Source organism: Impatiens glandulifera, chromosome 2, assembly GCF_907164915.1.
Source record: "Impatiens glandulifera chromosome 2, dImpGla2.1, whole genome shotgun sequence".
NCBI classification, from domain to species: domain Eukaryota; kingdom Viridiplantae; phylum Streptophyta; class Magnoliopsida; order Ericales; family Balsaminaceae; genus Impatiens; species Impatiens glandulifera.
Window position 1 is genome coordinate 46166645 of NC_061863.1, and position 22573 is coordinate 46189217.

General features: G+C 25.8%; 4 protein-coding genes across 4 annotated transcripts; 1 reads left to right on the plus strand and 3 right to left on the minus strand.

Moving 5' to 3' along the window:
- Positions 1-10767: 10767 nt before the first annotated feature.
- LOC124927493 (translation initiation factor IF3-2, chloroplastic-like) lies at positions 10768-13463 on the minus strand. Its single transcript, XM_047467910.1, has 9 exons — positions 13094-13463; positions 12943-12982; positions 12812-12871; positions 12491-12543; positions 11738-11793; positions 11609-11642; positions 11390-11462; positions 11232-11324; positions 10768-11155 (listed from the first exon to the last, which is right to left on the minus strand). The coding sequence occupies exons 1-9, from the start codon at positions 13354-13356 to the stop codon at positions 11018-11020; spliced, it is 810 nt and encodes a 269-aa protein (XP_047323866.1). The 5' UTR covers positions 13357-13463; the 3' UTR covers positions 10768-11017.
- A 1264-nt stretch (positions 13464-14727) lies between these two features.
- On the minus strand, positions 14728-15352 carry LOC124923644 (UPF0057 membrane protein At2g24040-like). Its single transcript, XM_047463605.1, has 2 exons — positions 15191-15352; positions 14728-15103 (listed from the first exon to the last, which is right to left on the minus strand). Exons 1-2 carry the CDS (start codon positions 15278-15280, stop codon positions 14975-14977), a joined length of 219 nt encoding a protein of 72 aa, XP_047319561.1. The 5' UTR covers positions 15281-15352; the 3' UTR covers positions 14728-14974.
- A 1315-nt stretch (positions 15353-16667) lies between these two features.
- LOC124924738 (ring-infected erythrocyte surface antigen-like) lies at positions 16668-17781 on the plus strand. Its single transcript, XM_047464733.1, has 3 exons — positions 16668-16931; positions 17139-17204; positions 17353-17781. Exons 1-3 carry the CDS (start codon positions 16668-16670, stop codon positions 17779-17781), a joined length of 759 nt encoding a protein of 252 aa, XP_047320689.1.
- A 2725-nt stretch (positions 17782-20506) lies between these two features.
- On the minus strand, positions 20507-21116 carry LOC124923643 (UPF0057 membrane protein At2g24040-like). Its single transcript, XM_047463604.1, has 2 exons — positions 20909-21116; positions 20507-20833 (listed from the first exon to the last, which is right to left on the minus strand). The coding sequence occupies exons 1-2, from the start codon at positions 20996-20998 to the stop codon at positions 20702-20704; spliced, it is 222 nt and encodes a 73-aa protein (XP_047319560.1). The 5' UTR covers positions 20999-21116; the 3' UTR covers positions 20507-20701.
- Between the last annotated feature and the right edge of the window lie 1457 nt (positions 21117-22573).

A 22573-nucleotide genomic window follows, 5' to 3' on the forward strand; every position in this document is an offset into this window, starting at 1 on the left:
ACATCAGTTTGGTAGGTTATAAAATATTAATAAAATAGGTAATAAAACAATTATTTAATTTAAAAATATATATATTACAAATAATAAATATATGTATCAAGATTTAAGATTTGAACCAAATAAAATAAGATGTGTGCATGATTTATATAACCAGTATAGAAAGAGATGTTTAAAAACATATTAAAACATGTATATGTGAGTGAGGTCGTTTTTTTTATTATTTAAACGGACAACTAGCTACGGTTGATATTTTTTGGGTTTGATATTTTCGGTTTTGTTTAATCTCATATTTTGAAGTATATGCCGATTATATATATTCTAAATATTAATTTTGAGTTAGATTTATGATAATTTACTAAATAAAAAAATTAATTAAAAGAGTAAAACTAAATTAAATAATACTTTAATATAATAATACTCGTGTATCTATATTATAAATAGAAATATTTATATATATATATATATATATATATATATATTAATATTAGAATTATTAATTTTATTAGCAGATTTTAAAATACAATTATTGTCTCAAATATTTAATTAAAATTTTATTATTCTATTAAATATTTATTTAATATATATTTTATTATTATTTAACATAAAATGTATTGTTTTTTAAATAAAATAATTATTGAAATATATTTAATTTTAAATAATTATTAATTTTAATAATTTTAAATAAAATTTATAAAAATTAAAATTATCAATCTTATTAAAAAATTCAAAAACAATTATAAATTCAAAATATTTATTATTATTTTAAAATGTAAATATAAATTAAAAATAAAAATTTTTAATATAAAAAGAGTTAAACTTATATCTAATTAACTTTTAATTTTCTAAATAATTTCCATTTTTTTATAATTATATAAGTAAATAATTTGAATTTTATACTTTTTTTTATTATATAATATATTTAATTAAAAACTCATATTTATTTTTAAAATAAAATTATATTTTATTTAATTTTTTGTTTTAATTATAAAATATTTTATTTATAAAAAAAATATATATTTCAATATATTAAAAAAAATGAAAATTTCAAAATATATATTTTTCTTAATAGTTTATTTAATTAATTTATATATTTTAATTTTTATAAATAATTTATTTATTTATTTACTGTTTTTATTAATATTAGAAATTAAATTTTATATAAAAAATATTTATTTCATATTATTTTAAATTCAGTATTATTTTTAAAATAAAATTATATCATATTTAAAAAATATTTCTCTACAATCTAATAATAATAAATTTTTTAAATTTCTTTTAAAGATATTTTAAAATTAAGAAAGAAAGCAACAGAAGAAATATTCTTATCTAAACAACCTAATCATTAAAACTACAATTTCATTTTTTCATTATAAAATATTTTGAAATTATAATTGTTTTTATTTTATTATTTTTTTTAATTTGATTTTTTTTATTAATTTTAATTATATAAGTATAATAATTTAGATTATTTAAATATTAAAAATATTCTTTTTAATTAAAATTAAATTGTTTTTATATTAATTATGTGTTTAAAATTATTTTATTAAATTTTGTTTTATAAAACACTAAATATTTTAGTAAGATAGATAATATATTAGTATTTGATTTATATTTATTTGATTTATAATATAATTATTAAAAAAAAATGACTAAAAATTACAAAATAATTGTAATAAATTTTATTTTTAATGTAATACTTTTTAAATAAATTAAAAATATCATTTATTTTTTAAATAAACTTTTACCAGAATATATATATATATATATATATTGAAATATATAAAATATTTAAAACTTTAAAATATTAATTAATAAAATATATACTTTTAATTTTTTATTAAATATCTAATTTATTAATTCTTTTTAAAACATTAAATCTTTTTTTACTTAAATCATATTTTAAAACTAGTTTATACAATTATTATTTTAATTGCATTTAAAATTAGTTTATACAATTATTATTTTAATTACATTTTTTTATTAATATATAAAATAAATGTATGATATTTAAAATATTGAGTTTAAAGTAAACAAAGTATAAAAAATTATTTAATATTTTTTTCTAAAATAATTTTTAACTTTTCTTTTTATTTATAAAAATTAAATCGTCTCTATTAATTTTAAAAGATTAGTTCATATATTTTTTATTTGGTTATCTCTATTAATTTTAAAAGATTAGTTCATATATTTTTTATTTGGTTTGTTTCAATTGTAATTAATTGTAAAAAATTTAAAATTATATTTTTGTTTTTTAAATAAATTTTAATATATAATATATTTATTATCAACTTATATCTTTTTAATTTATTATTTTTTTTTCAATTTTTAAATAATGTTATGTTATAAGGATTGACATGTATATATTATATTCTTTTTATTTCTAATTTATTGATTTTATTTTTTACATTTACATAATATTTTTTTTAAAAATATCTTTATTAATATATTTAATTTACCTCTTTATTTTTAAATAAAGTTTTTTTATTTATTAAATTTCATATTTTGTTTTATTAAAAATTTATTATTTAAAATTCTCTTTTTATATATTATGTTATAAATTTCTATTTTATAATCACTTTTAATTTTTTTTTATTTGAAAATATTCGTTAAGAAATTATTTCCTTTAAATTTATTTTTTGTTTTGTTATTAATTATTTTTAAAATTTAATTTTTTTAAACTAATCATATTTTAAAATTGATTTTTTCATAATTAAAATTTTGATTTAAAATAAAATATCTTCTTTAATATTTATCTCTTAATTAATAAATATTTTATAAATTTTAATTTTAGTAAAAATTTAAATATTTAATAAAGGTTAATTTAACAATTCAATAATATTATAATCATGTTTTAAAAATATAATATTATTCGAAAATTAAGTAAATATTTTGTTTCTTAATATAGATTGTATATAATAAGTATTAATATGTATCTATCATAAATTTAAATTTAATCTACAATAATATATAATCTTTCAATTTTTTTTATAATTTAGAATTATATTTTTTATAATTTTATTTTTATTTTATTATAAATTATAATTTATTAATTATTTTATTTTATTTTATTGTAAACTTTTCTATTTACCTATGATATTTAAAAAAAATATTTGGAATGTTTAAATATTATTTACATATGATATTTAAAAAAATTATTTGGAATGTTTAAATATTCCAGTGAAAATAAAATTTCTTTATTAATATATATTTTATTATTCTGTTTTTTCAATTTCAATGTTTAAAAAGAAAATCAAATGTTTTTTATGAGTTTTTTTTTTTTATTAAAATCAGAAAATTATTTAGTTATAGTATAATTTTTCATTGTGAAATAATGTTTTTGACTAAATATAAATCTTTATTATTTGTCAATATTTATTACAAAATATTTGTTAATGTTTATTGCAGTGTTATATAAATCTTTATTATTTTAAAGAGAAAATGGAGTTTGAAAACAAATATTATTTTAGATGTTTAAGAAATTAATTGAAACACAATTTGACTTTAACATCTTTCTTATTTTTAAAAAATGTTTTAAATTTTTTTTATTACAAATTAAAATTATAATTACAAAATATATATATATATATATATATATAAATTAAAATGTTCTTATCTACCTACTAATTGTGTGAAATAATTGGTAGTGTAAATAATCATTTTTGTTCTCTAATTTCTTTTTTTAAAATATAAAATTACTTTTTAAAGGATATATATCTTGGAAATAAAATAAATAATAATTTTTTAAATAAATTAATTTTAAATAATTTAATTTATTATTATTTTATTTATATACTAAAAAATAAAAAAATAAATAAGCTAATAATATATATTAATATTAATTTATTTATGTAAATAAATAGGATAAATAAAATTAATAAATATTAATTTTGATTTATTTATATTTTTTTAGGAATTAAGGAAAATAATGAGAGAAAAAATAAGTGATTATTTATGGTCACCAAAATCCAAAATAACTCACAGTTTATTTCTATTTCATTTTATTTTTCTTATTTATTTAAATGATTTAGACCATTTTATAAAAATTCAAAAAAAATAAAAATAATATTTTTTTATGAAAATAAATTTTTAATTTTTTTAAAAATATTTATTTTAATTTTTGTGTCCTAATTATAAAACTCCATAATAGTGGTTAATTATTTATAATCATAAAATTAATTTATAAATATAATAAATTTTAATTCTCTTTATTTTTTCAATTTATTTTTTTATTTATAAATTATTATTTGTTATTATATTTAATAAGTATTATCTCTAGATTTAATATTAATATTTTATATCTAATATGAATGTACAAATAAAAGGATAAAATAAATATATAATATTTTCTAAAAATGGCCAAAATATTAGAAGTAAATACTGGTTTTTTTCCGGTAGGTGAGACATCGCGTCAAAGCATTTTTTTCTTGTAACTAAGCACTGAATCCTTAAAAGAATATTTTTTCAAAGACGTTATTGTATTACATGCCATTAATTTATTTTTCCTAATTTTTTAAACAATTCCCGTTTCTTTTAGACGTTTTAAACGCGTACACATAGGAGTTACTTCTTCTCTTTCTTTTCCTTAAAGAAGCTACCGAGAAAGTGAAAAAATATTTTCCATTTCAATGACATTTTTAGTATCGGAGGGTGTCCTATTTTTCTTTCAAACACTCAAATTTAAGTTGATGTTGTATTTTGTTCAATAAGACATCTAATTTTATCCCAAATTTTTGTTATCTATATATATCCTAATGACGCTTAATTTAAAATGTTGGAAGTGTTTTACACGCTCTTTCCTAAATCATCCAATCAGGTAATTTCTCTTTCCTAATTTATTTATTTTAATTAGTTTCTCTCATCTAATATATATATATATATATATATATATATATATATATATATATATATATATATATATATATATATATATATATATATATATATATATATATATATATATATATATATTTATATACATAAATTTCTTTCCTAATATATATATATATATATATATATTTTAGTATTTTTTTCTCTCTTTACTATATAGATATTTATATTTTTTTTCACACTAATAATATAAAATATTATTTTATTAATAATTTTTATATTAAAATATATAATATTACATAACATATTTATTTTTATATTTAATAATAACAATGTATAAAATAATGCTCATCATATATTAATAAACATTTATTTATATTTATATATAATAACTCTATTTTTCTTAATTAAATTATATTAATATCAATTATAAAACTTCCAACAAAAACGTATAATAAAATATTAATTATAAAACCTCCACAATGAATTCTCATTAATTTAGTATTAAATATTAATTATAAAATCTTGCAAATTAAACCAGACTTTTCATTTTCTTCTCCACCCAAATATTTTTCTACTTATAAATATTTTTACATCAACAAAGTCCAACTGCAACAACCATGTCAACAAACACTAATATTTTCTTCCTCCTCTCTTACTCTTCTTTTCTTAAAAATTGTGTTTGTTTGGTTAAAGCAGATGGGGAGATATTACAACCGAGAATATTCAACTCGGAGTCCCCATGGATTGTTGAGCACGATTGGATTCTCCGATTCTGGCCAATTACATTGGAAAATGCGTAAAGTTTCAGATAGCAACGATAAAGGTGGTTGCATTTTTGAAAGGGGAGAAGGTTTGGTGATGGCGATGGCGTCAACTGTGATTCTAGAGAGTCGATTGTAAGATTGGCTAAAGAAGCTGTGAAGGGGTAGAGAACTGGTTATCTGATGCATGGTTATCTAATTTAGATTTAGCCCTTGCCGGTCCAAAATTATATGGCATTGGTGGGTTGATGCGTTTTGAGTTGTATGGGACGAATTTTGGATGGAGTCGGCCGATGAAGATGGTTTTCATTGACACGGCTAGAGTTTTCTCTCTGTGATAACCAAGGCAGGATTCATTGGACGTGGATAACGAATTTTGGATAGAGCCGGCCTATGAAGATGATTTTAGAGATAACCAAGGCAGAATTGTTTTTAATAAACATAAGATTGAAGTCAATCTTCTGTGAAAAGTTTGAAGATATTGATAATATTTAATAATTTAATTCTCCAACTTAGTAATCGATGAATTTTATGTTATCTTAAATAAATTTGGTATAAAAAACTTTTTTTCTGTTTATTATTTTGGTTTTTGTTTATATATATATATATATATATTAATATATTAATCTTAATTAGATTGTACTTTTTAAATTTTTTAATTCAAATAAATTGTTTTTTTATTATTTATTTTAAATGTACTCTCATCATCAATTATAATCCAGTCATTTTACCTTATAAAATTACAAATTTCTTTCCTAAATATTAATCATATATATAATAATAATATATATATCTTTTCTCACCTAATATAAATAATAATTTTTGTTATTTATCTCTTTCACACTCTATATTAATTATTTTCTCTCACCTATTATATATATATATATATTTCTTTCTTAATTTCTCTTTTACAAATTTATAATAATAATAATTCCCAAATTTTCTCTATTAATAATTATTAATTTATCTCTCCTTCTATAATTATTACTTTTTATTTCTAATTAATATTATAAAAAAATATTTATAATATACAAAATAATATTATATAAAATATTTATAATTTATTAGAATGAGAAATTTTATTATTTTTCGGTCAATTAGAATGCCACCACGTCATTCCATTTAAAATTCTCTCTCCCAATTTCACTCTCTCAATCATTTCTTTAATAATATATATATTCCCTCACCTAATATAATTAATAATTTTAATTCTTTCTCTCTTTCCTACTCTATATTAATTATTTTCTCTTACATAATATATATATATATATATATATATATATATATATATATATATATATATTTTCTCTTAATTTCTCTTTTACAAATATTTATAATAATAATAATAATAATTCCCAAATTTTCTCTAATAATAATTACTAATTTATCTCTCATTTTATAATTACTATTTTTTTTCCTAATTAATATATATATAATTTTTTTTATAATATACAAAATAATACTATATAATATATTTATAATATAATATATTTATTATATAAATATATAATAACATTTAATATGATTTATTAAACTGATAATAAAATTATAAATTTTATTTTCCTAAATAATAATCATATATATAATAATAATATATATCTTCTCTCACCTAATATAATTAATTTTTTTTTGTTCTTTCTTTCATACTCTATATTAATTATTTTTCTCACCTAATATATATATATTTTTCTCTCTTAACATTATTTTACAAATATTTATAATGATAATAATAATAATCCCTAAAATTTCTCTTATAATAATTACTAATTTATCTATCCTTCTATAATTACTAATTTTTTTCCTAAATAATATTTTTATTATTTTATCTCTCATATATATATTATTTTTTTTTTATTAATTTTAAATAAACTTATTAATAATAAATATTTATATTTTATATATATAAATATTTATAATATACAAAATAGTACCATATAATATAATATATATATATATATATAAATTCATATAATATATATATATATATATATATATATATATATATATATATATATATATAACGTCAATAAAAATTCATATCAAAGTATAATTTACAATTATTTTCTCTCCTACTCTATTTTTCTTGATTAAATTATATTAATATTAATTCAAATTTCTCATTAAATAAATTTACATTAAATATTAATTATAAAACCTCCAACAAAACTTATAATAGAATATTAATATAAAACCTCCAATAACATAAATTCTTATTAATTTAGCATTAAATATTAATTATAAAACCTTAATAAAATATTAATATAAAACCTCCAACAACATAAATTCTTTTGTTATTTTTTCAGTCAATAATCGAATGTGCCACGTCATTCCTTTAAAATTCTCTTTCATAATTTCCCTCCCTTAATTATTTCTTTAATAATATATATATTCCTTCACCTAATATAATTAATAATTTTAATTCTTTTTTCATATTCTATATTAATTATTTTCTCTCACCTAATATATATATATATATATATATATATATATATATATATATATATTTCTCTTAATTTCTCTTTTACAAATATTTATAATAATTATAATAATAATTCCCAAATTTTCTCTAATAATAATTATTAATTTATCTCTTATTTTATAATTACTATTTTTTTTCTAATTAATATTATAAAAAATATTTATAATATACAAAAATATATAATATATTTATTATATAAATATATAATAACATTTAATATGATTTATAAAACTGATAATAAAATTATAAATTTTATTTTTCCTAAACAATAATCATATATATAATAATAATATATATATTTTCTCTCACCTAATATAATTAATTATTTTTGTTCTTTCTTTCATACTCTATATTAATTATTTTCTCTCACCTAATATATATATTTTTCTCTCTTAACCTTTTTTACAAATATTTATAATAGTAATAATAATAATTAAAAAATTTCTTATAATAATTACTAATTTATCTATCCTTCTATATTTATTATTTTTTTTCCTAATTAATATTTTTATTATTTTATCTCTCATATATATATATTATCTTTAGCGTATAATCTCCTCCAACAAAAACTTATAATAAAATATTAATATAAAACCTTCCATTTTTGTTCTTTCTTTCATACTTTATATTAATTATTTTCTCTCACCTAATATATATATATTTTTCTTTCTTAACTTTTTTTTACAAATATTTATAATAATAATAACAATAATCCTTAAAATTTCTCTTATAATAATTACTAATTTATCTTTCCTTCTATATTTACTAATTTATTTTTTCTAATTAATATTTTTATTATTTTATCTCTTTTATATATATATATATATATATATATATATATATATTATTTTTAGCATATAATCTTTTCCAACAAAAACGTATAATAAAATATTAATATAAAACCTCCAACAACATAAATTCTTATTAATTCAGCATTAAATATTAATTATAAAATTTTGCAATTAAATCGGAATTTTATTTTGTTCTCCACCATATAATATAATATAATATAATATAATATAATATAATATAATATAATATAATATAATATAATATAATATAATATAATAAATGTATATATATAATAACGTTTAATATTATTTATTAAACTAACAATAAAAATTAACAAAATATAATTTATAGTTACTTTCTCTCCTATCTATTTTTCTTAATTAAATTATATTAATATTAATTCAAATTTCTAATTAAATAAATTTACATTAAATATTAATTATAAAACCTCTAACCAAATGTATAATAAAATATTAGTTATAAAAAAGAAAGGTAAACGTGATTGTTGCAATTGGACTTTGTTGATTTAAGATTATTTATAAGTTGAAAAAATATTTGAGTGGAGAAAAAAAATGAAAGTCTGATTTAATTGAGAGATTTTATAATTAATATTTAATGTTAAATTAATAAGAATTTATATGGTAGACTTATAACTAATTTCTTTTATTTAATTCATAAATAAAAAATATTACAAATTCATGTTTATATGTATATAAAAATATTTAATTCATATAAATTTGTTTCATATTTTATATATATATATATATATATATATATATATATATATATATATATATATTATACAATTTACCTATACAGAAACAATTACTAATAACTATTTTTTATTTTAATGTTTTCTTCTAATTATATATATATATATATATTATATTTTTTTTCATATAAATATGAGGAGTGATAGAGTGAGGGAATTTAGTGAGGGAATTTGGTGAGGGAATGACGTGGCATCACCTTCATTGGTTTGAAAATGTAAAAGTGGGAGGAAAGAGAGAAAAGAGAGAAATTATTTAATTTTTTCAGCTGCCACATCATTCCCTCACCAAATTCCCTCACCTAATCATTTCTCTATAAATATATTCTCTTTTACTAAATTAAATATTTTATAAATTTTTTTTTGAAGATAACCAGTAAACGATCCATCGAAGATTATGAGAATTATTCGGATAAAAAAAAATTAAAATAAAAAACTTGATCCGACTAAATAAGATGTCACGTCAAACAAAATATAACATCAACTCAAATATAAGTAATTTAAAAAAATATGACACTCAAGTGCTAAAAAAGTCATTGAAGGGCCAAGAAAAAATGTTTTTTCAACCTTTCTGCAACTTTATTTTAGAGAGAAAAAAGAAGTAACTTGGATTAATTATTTTACAATTGGTAATTATGTAAGAACATTTTAATTTTCCGTACAAGGTAGGGGTATCCTACTAGTTCGTATAATTCTTCTAATCTTTAGTGGATAGTTGGCTGCTCATATTCTCTGATTGTGTTGGTGATATTTTCTCGAGTCTGTTTTTGTCCTCTTTTAGCATCAAAAGAGATGAAGTTACCGAATTTTAAGTTGTTTTTCATTTTTCAATAAATAGTCACCGGATAAAAAAATTCAATCGAAGGCTTTTTACAAGTATCGTCTCATTATTTTTACGAATTTCTCTTTTTTGTGACCATAAATAGTCACCGGATAAAAAAATTCAATCGAAGGCTTTTTACAAGTATCGTCTCATTATTTTTACGAATTTCTCTTTTTTGTGACCATATATGTAGATGGTCAGTTAACAGGACATTTTCTTTGTTTGACTCTACTTTATCACTTTCCCTTATATATTCTTAAATTTTACAAAGTAATTTAATGAAATTTTCTCCATAGGTAAGTAGCAACCAACAAAAATAAATTATTCTTCACATTTCAATCATTAGGCTATTATTTCATTGTTGAGCACAAATAAATACAGTAATTATCCTATACACAATAATAAATATCCCCCCATATCTAAAATCAATCTAGAACAGAAAAATATGTGCATATATATATATATATATATATATATATATTATTGTGTATAAACTTTACTCAAATGTTGTTTGTTCTTCTTCTACCTTCAACAACCACCCACCAACCAACCTTGGTGACCCTTTAAGGTACAGGAGACACTTGGGATGTTGCCGTCTTTGGCGGCGGATCTTCACTTTTCTGAGCAGTAGTAGCTTTGTTTGGCACCAAAATTATGAACATGTTTCTGTCACGGAAATTCTTCGTTTCCTCTGTTGCAAGCTGCATGCCATTTTCACAACAATTTTCTCTTTTACAATCCTTTTATAACAACGGCGCATTGAACAATAATATATACCTCCCCAATGTCATTCTGGAAACGCCTGATTAACTCAATTGCGTTGTTTCTGAACTCACTTTCACGACCTTTTAAGTTTACAATAACCTTAACCTGCACACACAACACCCATGAAAATGAAACTATTTAGGCTAGTTACATTTCACAAACAAACATACCTTGTCACCATCTTTCAAAAACTTTTGTGCAGCTTTTAGACGCACTGTATAATCATGCACGTCAATGTTGTAACTGTTAATAGCATAAAGCAACATAACCAAATGTGTCAATATAATAGCGGTAAACAAGTTTCATCCGAATACACATCCAGATTATATTCAAATAACAAATAGGGTAAAAAAACAACTTTCATTACAATATGATGATATGTTACTCACCCCATCTTTAGCTCCTTCAGATCCATGCGCCCAGCTGCCATTCCATTCCAATACAATTTTTATGTTCAATTTTTCAAATCTCATTTACTACTTTAAACTTAATAAAAGAAACATGAAAAAAATCTTCACCAGCACTTTTCTTCTGCTGTGCTTTTTTCTTTCTTTGCTGTTCATATCTATATTTGCTGCAATGAAATACAATTATATTAAACTACAGTCTCCAACACACAAGTATACATTTTAAAAGGAAAACAATTTTGAATATGCTCTTCTCATACACCATACACACAATTAAAGGTAATAATATTATAACATTTTTCGTTTTATTTCCACTCAACCTACAACAAACATTCAAGCTTGTTCCCATTAAGGTGGACTATAAAACTCAGCTACATATTATAAAATGAGCATCGAAAGGGTAGCAGCAGGGAGTCTTATATAAAGGATCCCGCCGCTGTCTACCTCTTGATTCTTTATTTCTTCAATTTTTACTTTGCTATTATTGCTTAAATGAATTTTTGAATGGAAGGAAACTTTGTTCAATAAGAAAGTTTTGTTCGTAAATTATAATGTTTTTGCAGTTGTTTTACACAGGAAGAAAAGAAAAAACTAACTAAAATTTAAGCATTGTCGGTCTCTAGTACCATCACAAGCTAGAGAAGAACAAACATTCTTTCAAAGGAGTCCCATACTTTAGTTTAATATACTCTCATATCATATAGTGAAGGAACTTATCCATCACAACCGCAAAATGGGATTATTTCCTCACTGTAGATTGATTATAGCAAACTCTCAAGTACCAAAACCAAATTAATAATAATATGATAATAAGCATCAAGAGAAATTCCTCAAATAAGAAAGAGGGAATTGGGAAAAGCATACTTATAATCCATTATTCGAACCACGGGTGGATCAGCATCTGGTGATAGTATTACCTACAGAAATGGCAATTTGTACAACTGAAAAATTGACACAAGTTTCAAAATTTTCATTGTTGGAAATCAAAATACAAAGCAAGAAATGCTCAAAATCACATCCAAAGTCCACACTTTCCCTAGAGTTGGCCAAACAAATGAATGTTAAATTGAACTACATTATTAAATCACATTTTCCAACTATTTGCAGCAGCCTATATAATGATGCCCCTAACTGAACATTAAAAAGGAATGCCAAATCAAGTTACAAGATTTCCTCCATACATACCAGGTCTAATTCAGCATCTTCAGCTATTCGAATAGCTTCATTTTTTGAAACCAGACCAACCTGCATGAAATTGTATATATAAACAAGAGTAATCAGATAACAACATATAGTCGATATCATAAGGAATTTACCATATTCTGTCGCTGATCAATCAATCTCACAGTTTCCGACCTAATTCATCACATTAAAACTGATATCAAGTTCAACATCAAGCAGAGATCAAATGGAAAACTCTGATATTAAATCATAGAATAACTAGAGGAAGAAGAAAACAGTGAGTACCTTATTGAGGATATATCAAGAGCTTCGTCAAAGTCGTCTGCACGAGAGCGAGGGGGAGCACCTCCTCCTGCGCCATAGCGCGCGAAGATAGTAAAAGTAGAGGAAGGAAGTGATGTCTGAGACTTGGAGAAAGAAGGGGAGAGAAGATGGTGAAGGTCCCATTGGTGGGATTGAAATGAAGAGGAAGAAAATAGCGGCGGTGGCAACGGGTTGGGTCTGGAGAGAAGTGGTGTGAAAGGGAAGGTCCTTGTAAGCCCAGCCATGGCCGTCGTCTGCAAAAATTAGGGAAGACTTGACTTTGTTGTTCAGCACAACTAGTGGACCTTATCCATTCTCCCACCACAGTCCCCCTGCTATTGGATGACATGGGTCCCTGCTTAATATACAGTTGGCAATGCTTTCTTATCTAAATTCACTGTTCTTCTATGTTCTAAAGTTATTTAATTTGCAGATTATTTTTATGTGAAATCTGACAGAAATGGTGTTTACAAATGAAGCAAATCATACATTGTTTGAAATCATCCACTACATACAACCCTGTCTCTTTCTGTTCCACCATATCGTTTCGATAATGTGCTTACCAAATTTAAAGATACCTGTTTCTCAAGCTTGCAGAACCAGTCCAACATTCTTCTTCTTCTTCGAATTTCAAGCTAATCTTTCTCAAACTCGCAAGCAAGCAATGTGGTTTAACTATCTTCTCGAAAATGAATTTACCTCTAACCCTAGTGGAGCTCAAATCGTCTGTTACAAAGATTTGTTCATCCCATTGTTTGCGAACTTGAAATTTGAAGAATTGAAGAACGGTGGGCTGGGTTCTCTGCGAGCTTGAGAAACGGGTTAGATTGAGAAAGAGAGGAAAAATGAAAGAGGGTAATAGAGAAAATGAAAGAGAACAGAGTGATGTGGGAAACGGTTATTTGAAAACGATATTGTTTTGATAATGTGGAACATAATGAGACAGGTTTAGTAAATTGTATCAGGTGATTTGAACCCAACCCCATATACCAAAGATTACACGGGATCAAATCTGCTTTTCCAAATTTTGTGTTCTACTATGTAGCACCTTACATTCACAAAATATGTTCTTTTCATTCACCCTCTTCATTACTTTTGACTCCTTCTATAAAATGACGAATTTTTGTGAATGTGGTGCATAGTGGAACACAAAATCTGGAACAACAAATTTGAACCCAGATTTCACTAGGATCAAATAGATCTCAATATCGCTATGACTTTGAATACAACAAGAACAAAAGCCCAATAGCATTTCACATCTGAAGAAATGAGCTCAAGGAGATTCCAATTTCCAACATCAATTATCAATCATAAACATATGATCACAACCTTACCAACAATACCCATGATCATAATTCATAACCTTACCTTTTCTTTGCCCTCATTGCGTAGAAATGTTACAACTTCCTTAGCTGAAGTCTCTAAGTAGTAAGCCAGATCCAAGACAATCCATTCTTGAGCTCTCATTAGTTGTTCTAACATCCATCCAACTTTTTCCCTGTAGAAAAATACTATAATATCTAGTGGAGCAATGTTACAGTACTGGGACAAGTCAAACATCAGCAATTGGTTATAAATAACCTCCTCAAATCGCATCTCTTTTTCTGGGATTGATATCAAATATAAAATCATTCAACACTATGTTTTGCAGCAATTATAATTCATAAACAGAAACACAGAAGCAACGATTACAAATAGAATCGCATAATGTTTCAATAGAGACATGCTTATAATACCGAAATACAAACGAGAGTTTAATTACAGACCAAATTCAAACAAATGTATTCACCACACTATTCAAAAACATATCATCGTTAATGTAAACCACAAGATATCATGAGCAAAGAACTGAAGCGAAAACGGTTACGCGAGTGGGCGATAGTAATCTCCGCGGTACATATCATGCTCCACACAGAGAATCGCGTACAAAGCATAAATAATTCCAGGAATATAACCTAAGATCGTCAAGATCAAGCAGATGAAGAATTCAACCTGTAACAGATTCAACAGATTTGACCTAAGACTTTGGAATAGACACGAGAATTAAAAAGATAAATCGAAAGAAGAAGAAATGCTTACGCTGCAGCAACCATGCCTAAAGCAAACTCCAATTGGAGGAAGAAACACGGCTAATAGAATCTCACATAGGATCGCACATCGTGACGCCATTGTTGTTGAGATAGAGATAGATCTGTGAATGGTTCTCGCGTAGTCCGTCCCTGAGTAAATAATTGAGAAGTAGGTTACTTATAAGTCTTAATGTGTAAGAGAACAAAACGTACGATGAAAATGATCATCATATAATATATGCCTCAATTATTATTTTGGATATAACGTTTTTATTATATTAGCTTGATTTTAGTCATATAAGAATTATTAAATTCTAACCCTTTAATCTTTTTATTAAATGGATGTTTAGTGCATTTTAATTGGGAAATTTGATAAAATGATCCTAAAGATTGGGTTATTTGACTTTTTGACCGGCACTTAAAATAAGAAGCGCTGATGACACCTTTTAATTTTTTGGACAATTTTACTTTTCGCGAGACACAACTCCAATTGCGTCTCGCAATCGAAACCCTATAAAATCATATTTTTTTCATTTGTTGTTTCATTTTCTCTCTCTTCTCGGTCTTCTCCGCTCTACACCTTAATGACAGAGAAGATTTTCTCTTATTTTCATCGGCGAAACGATGAACACAACGTCGAAGGCAGACTCCATCGTTCCTGATTTTTCTGGTAGGATTTCTTTGAAATTTGTCCAAGTCCTAAAAAAAATATCTGATAAGTTTGAAAGGATGGATCTTATGGAGAGGGCTCTTAATTGTCAATTTCAGTATTTATTCAAAAGAGTCCCGCACTTGTTCTCAGGAACAATTCTACATCAAATGCTGCTTCGGAAGGTTAAATCCAATTCGAATAGGATGATTTTCAACTTGAATGAGGAGGAACTGACTTTTGGTATGAAAGAGTATGCCTTGATTACAGGCCTCAACTTCGACAGATGACCTGAATACAAAGATGAATGCCGAGGTTGTCCATCATTGCTGATAAAATATTTCAAAAGGAATATGATAATTCGAATGCACGAGATGAAATCTTGTTTTATGACATGCACCGATAAGGAAGACGCATGGAAGATGGAGTTGATATGCTTGATTTGTCAGTATCTCTTTTCATTTGACCCAAGACGGATTATAAATGTCAAAATCATCCATATGGTTGAAGATGTTGAAGATTTCCTCCGATTTACATGGGGAAAGGTGTCATTTAGAGTCACCATGAAGGGTCTTAACTAGGACATGAAACGCCACAGGTCATTATATATGTCCAAGATGGGGATTGTAGTTACTAATATTTTTGCTTATAACGTTTATGAGTTTGCACTAGCACTACAAGTGTTGACCTATGAGGTTATCCAAAGCTTTGTCCCTAGATTCGCCACAAGGAAGAATGTTGATGGCCCTTACGCCCAAGAATACTATTGTATCAATCCAAAAGGAAGAACACAATTTAGGAGGTACATTCTGCCCTTAATAGCACTGTGTGGTCTATGATGGAAGAGTCCTCCACGGAGAAGAGATTGTATAGTGGGGATGATTTTGAACAAATTGACAATTCATTCGATGATTTGTTTGAAGTAGTTACTAAAGGGGGGAGAAAGAGAAAGAGGAAGGATGAAGCAGAATTAGATGAAGATGTTGATGAAGATCAAGATGAAGAACCTACTACTGTCCAACCTTCTAAGAGGAAGATGAAACTTGAATATGATGTAGCTCCCATCAAAGCAGCCAACATTCATCGTAGGCAACCTCCCCTAGTCCCATTAGTCCCCCAACCGCAACTTTAACACCTACATCATCATCGGCATCTCATGTTCGATGTATATGTCATGAGATGAAAAAAGATGTCTCGGAGATGAAGAAAGATGTCGAAGAGATGAAGGGAGGCATAAGAGACATCAAAGTGAATCAACAAAATAACTTTTATTCTGTTTCAAAAGATGATTCTCAATCTAATCAACTAGTTCTCCAACCATGTGACCAACCATACAGCCATAGTAACAGCTAAACTAGATGAGAAGACCTACCAGGTAATTTGTGCAATGCATCTTATTAAAAATATTATGGTTGTGTCATGCGGTTGCGTCTCGCAAATGCAGTTACGTCTCACAAATGCAGTTGCGTCACGTAGTTGCATCACGTGAATGACCTGAAGCTAATTTTATTTTCCAATTGTAGGAGAATGAGAAGGTGAATGATATGGATGATGATAATGTAGATTCAAATATTGGAGTCATTTTGCAGGACATTGTTGAGAATAATATAGAGAAGAAGGATTTGATTGAGAACATTGTTGAAGAGGAGGACATTGAGAAGGATCCGATTGAGAACATTATTGAAGAGGAGGACATTGAGAAGGATCCAATTGAGAATATTTTTGAAAAGGAGAACATTGAGAAGGATCCGATTGAGAACATTGTTGAAGAAGAGGACATTGAGAAGGATCCGATTGAGAACGTTGTCGAAGAGGAGGACATTGAGAACGTGAATGAGAATGAAGAAGTGGAGAAGAAAGAAGAAGTGGAGTACGTTGAGAAGGTGAATGGGAATGAAGAAGTGGAGAAGAAAAAAGAAGTGGAGAAGAAAAAAGAAGGATCCGATGAATGAAGAAGTGGAGAAGAAAGAAGAAGTGAAGAACGTTGAAGAAGTGGAGAAGAAGGAAAAGGAGGAGAAGGTGAAGAAGGTAGTGAAGAAAAAGCCGGTAAAGTAGGTAGTGAAGAAAAAGCCGGTAAAGAAGGCAGTGAAGGCAATGAAGAAAATGGATGAAAATGAGGACGATGATCTAAAACTATTTAATACTCCTCTTAAAATCGTATTTGTCTCGCGAAGGACAAGGAAACCGAAGAATGATCCAGATATGACCAACCCTAATCTAAAACTACCCAAGTTAAATGATCTTATGACCGTCAATCCCCTTCTCAAATATGACGATCAACTACTGACTGAATTGCAAACATGGCTTAGAGATCCAAATACCGACAAGAAAAAATTGTTCTCCATACTTCGGAAGGTGATAAGGACTTATATCGTCGAGTGCTGAAAATGTTCAACTAGCTGCAAGATCGGGTAAGTCATCTTCAATGTTATAATAATTTCACAATTACAAATTGTATTTTGAATATTTTTCTATCGTGTAGGAAATCGATGCATGCTGCTTAATTCTGAGAAGAAGATTTTTGCTATATCCAATGCAATAACCACCAATAGTTGACCTCCCATATTGTGCTTAAGAAAACTGACATCAACACATAATACATGACTACAAAAGGCTTTGAAACCCCTAATTGAGAGGCCTAGGGACATGAACATATACTTGAAGTGGCCGAGCTCGTCTGTCTGGATGTCTGTTATGGTACCAGGATTATTTTTCTCCAACATGTAAAGGTATGATGACAATTTTCCATAGGAATCCTCTACCGTTCCTTGCACCGCCATTAAATCCCTTTCCTTGCCCTCCAAGCCTTATTATAATTCAAAAATATCCTATAAGTTGACTGCATTTCTTCAATTATTTTCTTAGACAAGTGGTTTTGGTGATGGTCCATGTACTTACTCTTCTTGCATTGCCCAATAACTCATGTTGGTGTTTGCATTTTTTTCTCTGCCTCGACAAAACTGAGCATGAGTGTTGTTGGTTGAATTTTTGAATCTCAAACATCTCAGACAAATTACCTTTCACAGCACGCAATCTCTACTTGCATGTCTCATTCAAACATTTCACATACCAAAGATGTTTTCGTGACTTCACCACTTTGAATTCAAAATGATTAGTCATTGTATATTTATATAGCGTTAGTTGAAGTTCTTTTTTATTATCAAACAACGCACCGACTTCCAATACGGTTTCACTAGTTAATGACATCGCAAATGAGGGGTCTGTCGGTGATAGGTCTATCGAGTCTTTCGGGTCTGTCGATGGTGTAGTCATTGATGCTCTTACACTAGATGATGTATCCATTGATGCTCTTGCACTAGATGGTGTATGTATTGATGATCGGTGCGGCGTGCGTGCAATTGCTGGTGCGGAACTAGTAGTAGCTTGCAAGTCACTAACCCGTTCATAATTAAAGTCACTAACCCGTTCATAATTAATCAGTTCACGATGAGCCCGTTCATCTTCTCCTCCTCCTTCATTTTCACTTTCAAAAAATACAATCTGTTGAGGAACAACTCCAAGTATAGTTTTTTGAGTAAGTAGTGGTAGTACACTATCTTGACTTGAGTACTTCTCTACTACAGAGACACACAGTGGTGACGAAGTGCGACCCGAAATCAACCGTGATAAATAGGTGCCCAAATCATCATATTCGTCAATAACAACAGGGGGAAGTTTTGACGGAACATCATAATTGACTTCAATCAATAAATCATATGTAGAATTTTGCACGTTAATTTTCTGATAAATGATATCAACTAATATATTGGGGTATATCCAAAGTTTTGTATGATTTTACACAGAAAGACCTAGTACCATCAACTGCAATTTTCCACTATCCATTATACACAACAAATACGTCAGCAAATACTTCAGTTGCAATTGAAAATAGTGATACTATGAATCGCGAGATGCAACCATAATAATGAAATGCAATTACTAACTATAAATGGTCTGGTCGTGAGACACAACCGCATTTGCGAGACGCACCCGCATTCGCGAGATGCACCCGCGAGACGCACCTGCATTCGCGAGATGCAACCGGAATCCGCCGCAACGGAGACATTTATCCAATCAATCCCTAAAACCCTAAACCTTACAAACAATGCGTTCAAAGAAATAAATAAACAACAAGTGAAAGACAAAGGAAGCATACCAGTAGCAACGAACATCATGGTTGCCTGCCTTCACTGGGATTCCGACGTCCTTCGCTGGGATTCCGACGTCGTCGGGGGTCCGTCTTCTTTTTAGAGAGAATGAGGAGAATGGAGAAGACATGAAGAGAGAGAACAAGGAAGAAAGAAAAGAAAAGAAAATGGGAAGAAATATATATTTTTTAATTATATAGCAAGGCATTGTGGACTTTTCACAATGCACCTAGTTGCGTTACACAACTGGAGGTTGCGTGAAGCAACAACAGTATTTTCGTCCAAAAAAAATAAGTGTCACCAGCGCATTTAATTTTATGCGCGGACCCTTATAACAAATAAGGCCCTTTTTAGGGTCATTTGATCAAATTTTCCGATAAAAATAGATTTGAGATAAAAAAAAAATATTTGCCCTCTTATCACCAGCAATAACCTCCTCAAATCAGCTCAGATTTCTGGGATTGAGATCAAATATAAAATCATTCAATTGAACATTATGTTTTGGCAGCAACTAGAATTCATCAACATAAACACAGAAGCGACAATTACAAATAGAACACATAATGTTTCAATAGAGACATACTTATAATACCGAAATACAAACGAAAGTGACTGAGAGTTTAATCACAGACCAAATTCAAACAACTGTATTCACCACAATATTAAAAAACATCTCATCGTTATTGTAAACCACAAGATATCATGAACAAAGAACTGGAGCCGGTTACGCGAGTGTGCTGTAGTTATCTCCGCGGGACACATCATCATGCTCCACACAGAGAATCGCGTACAAAGCATAAATAATTCCAGGAATATAACCTAAGATCGTCAAGATCAGGCAGATGAAGAATTCAGCCTGTACCAGATTCAACAGATTTGACCTAAGACTTTGGAATCGACACGATAAATAGAAAGAAGAAGAAATGCTTACGCTGCAGCAACCATGCCTAAGGCAAACTCCAATTGGAGGAAGAAACACGGCTAACAGAATCTCGCATAGCATCGCGCATCGTGAAGCCATTGTTGTTGAGATAGATATAGAGATAGATCTGTGGATGGTTCTCGACTTCTCGCGTCGTCTGTGTAAATAATTGAGAAGTAGATCTACTTATAAGTCTTAATGAGTAAGAGAACAAAAACGTATGGTGAAATGATGATCATATATATATATATATTATATATTGATATTCTTTTTTTTTTTTTTTTTTTTTTTTTTTTTTTGTTGCTATAATGAGCTTGAAATGAGCTGGTTGCATTTTCTTTTACATTAAGGCTATTAAAGGCTATTTGATGTAGTGGTTATAAGATTTTTGTTTATATTTTTATTTTTCAATCAATCTATCACCTCAATCATCAAATGAATTGAAATTTGGGTGAATTAAAATTTGAGAGAGAGAAGGGAAAAGAGAATAAAAGCTTTTTTTTTTTTTTTTTTCTTTCCTCCCCTTTATCATTTTTCCAAATTAGTGATACAAATTAGTGATACAGTGACATATCATTATTTCTCTTAAATTCTCTCAACCTATTACTTAAATATTACTTAAATGTTATTTTAGTAATAAAAATTAAAATTTAAGTCAAATAAGGTTTTTATTTTTTCAAATCTCACTTAAAATCAATTAACTCATTCCTCAAACTAGAAGTTATATTATTATATGATTATTTTACTTTTAAAATTTGCTTGACAATATAATATATAATAATAATTAATTTCATTGTGTCTGGATTCTAACCTCACAATTTAAATTTAATATTTTAATACTAATAATATTTTATATTTTAAATTTAATTTTAAAATTTATGAACGTATAATATTTTTAATAATATAACTTTAATCTTCTAAACAACTAAATAAATAATATTTTAAATTCGTTTATATAATTTAATTTTTTTATATATATTTTAAATATTATATATATATATATAATTGTTAGTTATATCAATTATATATTTATATATAAAATTATAAAAAGAAATCAATAATCTTAAGTGGTGTAGTCGTTAAGTATTCATTATGCATAATAAAAATTGAGAGTTCGAATCTCACTCGATGCAAATTTGTAAAAAAGGAATAATGAATATATGTTTGACAGAAGTGAGTTGGTAATTGAGTGAAAATAAGATTGTTGTTCGACGGAAATGAGTTGGTAAAAGTCGGTAAAAAGGAGATGGTTGGGTAATAAGAAAAATGTTGATTGACCGAAGTGAGTTGATAAGTGTGTGAGAATAAAATTGTTGTTTGATGAAAGTGAGTCGATAAAGGTCGATAAAGAGGAGATGGTTGGACAATAATGAATATGTTTGTTGATAGGAGTGAGTTGATAAATGTCGATAAAGAGAAGATGAGTGAGTAATAAGAAATATGTTGGTTCACGGAAATTGGTTAGTATGAGGAGTATTATATAGTTGATTGTGTATGATTATAATCATTTTGTTTTTAACCATACATCAATCTAGTTAGTTTTACAAGTTTCTTACCTCAATTTAAACTTTTCTTAATTATCAAAATTAAGACATTTAATCTCTTATATCTAAGATTTAATATTTTTTTATATTTAATTTAGTTATCATATTGAGTTGTTATATTATTATTATT

Excerpts from the sequence above, each read along its gene's own strand:
- LOC124923644 (XM_047463605.1), bottom strand. The coding sequence starts at position 15,280 with ATGGCGTCACGATGTGCGATCCTATGTGAGATTCTATTAGCCGTGTTT. Across the intron at positions 15,104-15,190 it reads TTAGGCATGGTTGCTGCAGC|GTTGAATTCTTCATCTGCTT; the intron begins GTAAGCATTTCT and ends AATCTGTTACAG.
- LOC124927493 (XM_047467910.1), bottom strand. The coding sequence starts at position 13,356 with ATGGCTGGGCTTACAAGGACCTTCCCTTTCACACCACTTCTCTCCAGA. Across the intron at positions 12,872-12,942 it reads TTGATCAGCGACAGAATATG|GTTGGTCTGGTTTCAAAAAA; the intron begins GTAAATTCCTTA and ends AATTTCATGCAG. Across the intron at positions 11,325-11,389 it reads TTTTGAAAGATGGTGACAAG|GTTAAGGTTATTGTAAACTT; the intron begins GTATGTTTGTTT and ends TTGTGTGTGCAG.
- LOC124924738 (XM_047464733.1), top strand. The coding sequence starts at position 16,668 with ATGGAAGAGTCCTCCACGGAGAAGAGATTGTATAGTGGGGATGATTTT. Across the intron at positions 16,932-17,138 it reads ATCGTAGGCAACCTCCCCTA|TTCTCCAACCATGTGACCAA; the intron begins GTCCCATTAGTC and ends CTAATCAACTAG. Across the intron at positions 17,205-17,352 it reads TAGATGAGAAGACCTACCAG|GAGAATGAGAAGGTGAATGA; the intron begins GTAATTTGTGCA and ends TTCCAATTGTAG.
- LOC124923643 (XM_047463604.1), bottom strand. The coding sequence starts at position 20,998 with ATGGCTTCACGATGCGCGATGCTATGCGAGATTCTGTTAGCCGTGTTT. Across the intron at positions 20,834-20,908 it reads TTAGGCATGGTTGCTGCAGC|GCTGAATTCTTCATCTGCCT; the intron begins GTAAGCATTTCT and ends AATCTGGTACAG.